Source organism: Triticum dicoccoides, chromosome 3B (assembly GCF_002162155.2).
Source record: "Triticum dicoccoides isolate Atlit2015 ecotype Zavitan chromosome 3B, WEW_v2.0, whole genome shotgun sequence".
Lineage (NCBI taxonomy): Eukaryota > Viridiplantae > Streptophyta > Magnoliopsida > Poales > Poaceae > Triticum > Triticum dicoccoides.
In genome coordinates this window covers 576,565,216-576,569,889 of record NC_041385.1, presented here as the reverse complement: position 1 = coordinate 576,569,889, position 4,674 = coordinate 576,565,216, and the positions used below count along the sequence as shown (strand labels likewise).

Sequence of the window (4,674 nt, the reverse complement as noted above, 5' to 3'; positions counted from 1 at the left end):
CCTCCTCCTCAACCTCCCGCCCCGACCCCGACTACGCCGCCCTCCGCCGCCTCCTCCTCCGCCGCAAGTCCTCCTCCGCGCTCAACCACCGCATGGTACCCGCCCCTAGATCCCTCCTCCTGCCATTGGCATCATGTTCGTTTTCATGCGTCGGGGACAATGTATGATTGGATGGATTGCTATGGGGATGCTGCAGGAGTGGCGGTGCAACGGCAAGGGCTACATCGCCTACCGGAACTTCCTCCTCCGCCGTATCGACGCCGCCTCAAGCAGCGCCCACAGCACGCCCAGCAACAGGTGACGCCTCTGATTGCTCTGTGCTTCAGTCGCCTGACACGCCCCTACCTTAGACGAAACGAGACCAAAACGTTGCTAAGTTTGTGTACGGTGCTGTAATTAATGTAATTTCGAAGTACTGCTCATGCTTGTCAGCTAGTTTCTTCTCAAGCCCAATCGTTTAAGCATGAAGTGATAGTACGAAAGGTGAAATCTAACATCTTGGGCTTTCTGATTGACCAGTGGGAGGTGGTTTGCTAGCCCTGCTACATTTTCTGAAGCAGACAGCTGGAGTTCTATCAGGGTTTGTTCTTCTAGTTTTTCACATGAAGCTTGTTCTGTTCCTGAAGAAGTGTGTGTACACATGTTGCCGTGAAGTCTGATGTTACTTCTTTGCCGCAGGACCTCAGAAGTAACAGCGGTAAGTTAAGCCGCACCTTGAGTGTCAGCTCAAAGCATAGTGAACCTGAGCGCCATGTCAGATTCGCCGAACCTGCATACTCGTTTGTTGGAATGCATTGCATCTTTGACAACTGCAAAGCATCAGGTTATTTGCTCGTAGTCATGCTAGACAGTGTCTTCTGTGTCAATGATGAAGTATTCTCCTATGAGCTAATTGAATAGTATCGATTTTACCCTTGGCAGTTACCGTATTGCAATTTGGCCGCACGAATTCAGATCTGCTTGCTTATGGTTCATCCGATGGCAGTTTGACGGTTTGCCAGGTTTCTGAGCCACCCTCTGTTCTTCAAAAATTAACAGGACATTCAAAAGATATCACAGGTTAGACCACTTAATCGTATTTGTAAAACTATCTCTTTTTTTTGTATATCTACCTTCACTTTTACTTTCAACAAATTATTTGGTTTCAAGGGTTAAGAAAACTGAGATCTCCACCTAGTAGCATACATTCCTATGTGCATAAAATCTGCATAGGACCATGTCCCTTGTGTCATGCCATCTCCTGGTGTTTATGGGCTCAGTAACCAAGAACTACTTACTTAGGCCATGTAATGTTACAAAATAACTTTGTAGTTCTCATGCAAGTTAATGAAGGCTTGCTATGCATGCCCAAAGCTTTTGGTTCCCACTGCTGTCACATTTAGCAAACATACTGATTCGTTAATTGTGGTTTCCTGTTATAAATAATACATTCCGCTCTGGTCAAGAGGACAAACCCTAGTGCTGAGCATATAGAATCATTATGCACAGAAGTAATACTATAACTAAATGAATTTGGGCTTGTGATAGCTAAAATGGTAGTGCAAGACTAGAAAAGATATGATATTGTATGTACTTTGTGAATGTAAGCGAAGCATGATCAATTCAACCTGTACTTTCCTGTCTATTCCCGTATCTTGAGTTTATTATTATTCTAACGGCATTACAGATTTTGATTTTTCATCTAATAACCAGTACATAGCTTCATGCTCCATGGATAAAACTGTGAGAGTGTGGGAGATCTCTAAAGGCACTTGTATCAGAGTCGTATATGGAGTTTCTTCCCAGCTATGCATCTGCTTTCATCCCGTAAGTCCAAACTTAGCAGAAAAGTATGATTGTTATTTTTTCCTATTCCTTTCACCAATGATTTTTGCCTGCATCTGCAGTGCTAATAAGTCACTATTCCTTTTACAATAACCAACATAAATTATCTCTCGTATCATATATTTACTGGTGGTTCCTTTCAAACACTTTATTGCAGGTGAACAATAATTTGCTGTTAGTTGGCAATGCAAACAGGGAAATCAATGTAAACTTCCTGCTCTGTCGCTCTTACAATCTATATACAATAGTATGCTTTTGCATATGTTGCTTGTTGGCTGGTCCTCTGATCAATTTTCTGTTGTACAATAATAAGAAAAATGATGTTTGTCTGTTCTGGTATTTATCAGTGAAAATGATGTACCTGTTGTCCGTTAAATAATTTTAAATCACATCAACCTTTGTAATCAGAAACATTTCCATCAATTGCTTTAACGGCCGTGTGATCCAATTTTCTTTCCAATCTAGGCAATTAATTTTAGTACTGGGAGAGTAATCAGCAAACTCACCTGTGACAATGCGGTTACAGCGTTGGATATCGACCACACTGGTCAGCTTATTTTTGCTGGTGATGCGCAGGTATCAAATAATTTGATTTGCTAAATATTAATGTGGAATTTAAATTTCATAGTTTTGAATTGGTGCTTGAAATGTACAGGGTTACATATACACTATTAGTGTGAACTCTCACACAGGGTCTTTATCTAGAACTCATAAGAACAAGAGTTGTAAGAGCAAATCTTCCATTACAACCATCCAGTACCGTACCTTCTCTCTCGTAGCACGTTGTCCAGTACTTCTCTCTTGTGCTCAAGATGGAAACCTGTATTTCTTCAGGTGTGTACTTTATTACAGTCCATCCTGTTGTGGCTTCCACTTTTATCTCACCAGTATTCTGTTATTGGCATTTCAGCATTGCAACAAATTCCCATGGATACTTGACTCTCATATGCTCTCTAAAATTGGCTTCACCAGTGCAGAATATCCGTGCTTCTTTCTGTCCACTTCTTTCCCTTGAGAAAGGGGAATTCATAGGTGAGTTGGAACTGTTTGTAGTTGCTTTTTTCCGAGAAACCATAGTTCTTGGCTCTGGTTAGCTGAAACTTAAGCGGTTTGCACCGAAATACACCATCTGTCATTCACCAGTCGCAACCCTTTTGTCTACCGCCTATAAGACAAATGCATTCCTGAACTTTTGAAAATTAAATAAATAAATGTAGCTGACTTGTATTTTCTTCTGACTATGAAGTTACTGGCAGCGGAGATTCGAATGTTTACTTCTATGATTTGGCTCGGCCAAAGAATTCATGTGTAAATAAACTGCAGGTATGCTTAGTGTCCCTATACTTTTTGCATCTTAAAATTTGGTTACAAGTTGAGGTATTGATGAAGCCATTTACATCCCTGAAGGGACACGGCTCTCCAGTAATGGGAGTAGCCTGGAATCACGGGGAAAATTTGCTCGCCTCATCCGATTCAGACGGTACAGTTATTGTATGGAAACGAGCAAAAACTAATTAGAGTGAACGCCACATCTCGAGGATGCTTGTATACAGCAATTGTAGAGGCTGATACATTGTCCCAACAGAGGCATTGCCTAGCGCGCATTGTACCCGCCACCATGTTGTTTGTAACATACCACAAGGCCTGGGCAAGAAGATGGACCGGCCTTCGATTATATTTACAGAAGTATAGGTCTCCCAGTAGAGTGTAAATCATTTTTTCCCCGGTGTATCTTGTATCATTTCATGCTTTTGCCCCCAATTACATTGATTTTGTTGTTCAATACTGAAAGGTATAGTGGAAATAGTACCCTGGGTTTTCAAATCCATCTGGTGCATCATGATGTTGCTCTTCAAAACAAAGTTTATGAACTGAAATGGATTTGCTGCATTATTCGACATGTTCAGCATTACCGAGTTCCATTCTGATGGTTGCGATTTACTCAGTATAATTCAAGTTACCAACACATCTAACATATGTATGTACCGTTCACAAATTGGCACGTTTAGTAGGATAAAGTTACGTACTCCCTCCGTTCCAAATTACTCGTCGTGGTTTTAGTTTACTTCCTTCGGTTTCACTTTTTGGGTCCTTGCAAAGGACCCTCTAGCCACCACTGCCTGCGCGTGATGGAGCAGGCTTTTTCATAAACAGTTTTGCTAAGTCTCAATCGACTAAGACTTCGTTAATTCTTAGTCGATGCTATATCCATAAGATTTACATTGAGATGCATGCTATTTTTTTTTTCAATTTTTCTTTATCTCTTTTGCATGTTATGTCACTTGACCGAGACTGTTAAATCTCAGTCGACTGAGACCTAGCCACACCCTTTCATAAAAGGAACGAGAGCACCGGCATGGCCTGCGCTTTGGTGCCTTAAGGCACCTGACTTTGTGCCTAGACATGTGGGCCCAACAAGTGGCTAGCCCACGTGTCAGGGACCCAAAGGCAGGTGCCTTTATGGCACTGAAGCTGCGTCGCACCTGCATGGGTATGATCCCTGTCTCTGGTACACTAGCCCATGTAACTTTTAATTTGACCGTTGAACTCAGATCCGTTTTCATCATTAGCCCATGTAACTTTTAATTTGACCGTCGGAATTCAGATTTGTTTTTATCATTAGATTATTTGTGGCGAGTTCTTCAAAACTACTTCCTCCGTTCCTAAATATAAGTCTTATATTTAGGAACGGAGAGAGTAGATCCCACATGGGTATGTTTTGACTTTTTTCTCAAGAACAACTTTGGTGCTATGGAGGCAATTTCTTTTTTAAGGGAAAAGCAACACTTTATTTCATCACAAACAAGGAGTCGTCTATTACATCCGAAATAATAAAACTAGGGGAGTATC

The 4,674-nt window shown here is 41.4% G+C and overlaps 1 protein-coding gene across 1 annotated transcript; it reads left to right on the top strand.

The window, feature by feature from the left end:
- Positions 1–25: 25 nt before the first annotated feature.
- LOC119277182 (WD repeat-containing protein 13-like) lies at positions 26–3,664 on the top strand. The gene is made up of 12 exons (XM_037558425.1): positions 26–95; positions 197–297; positions 520–580; positions 679–823; positions 922–1,059; positions 1,667–1,806; positions 1,982–2,029; positions 2,290–2,400; positions 2,480–2,658; positions 2,735–2,856; positions 3,071–3,147; positions 3,232–3,664. The coding sequence occupies exons 1-12, from the start codon at positions 93–95 to the stop codon at positions 3,340–3,342; spliced, it is 1,236 nt and encodes a 411-aa protein (XP_037414322.1). The 5' UTR covers positions 26–92; the 3' UTR covers positions 3,343–3,664.
- Positions 3,665–4,674: the final 1,010 nt, after the last annotated feature.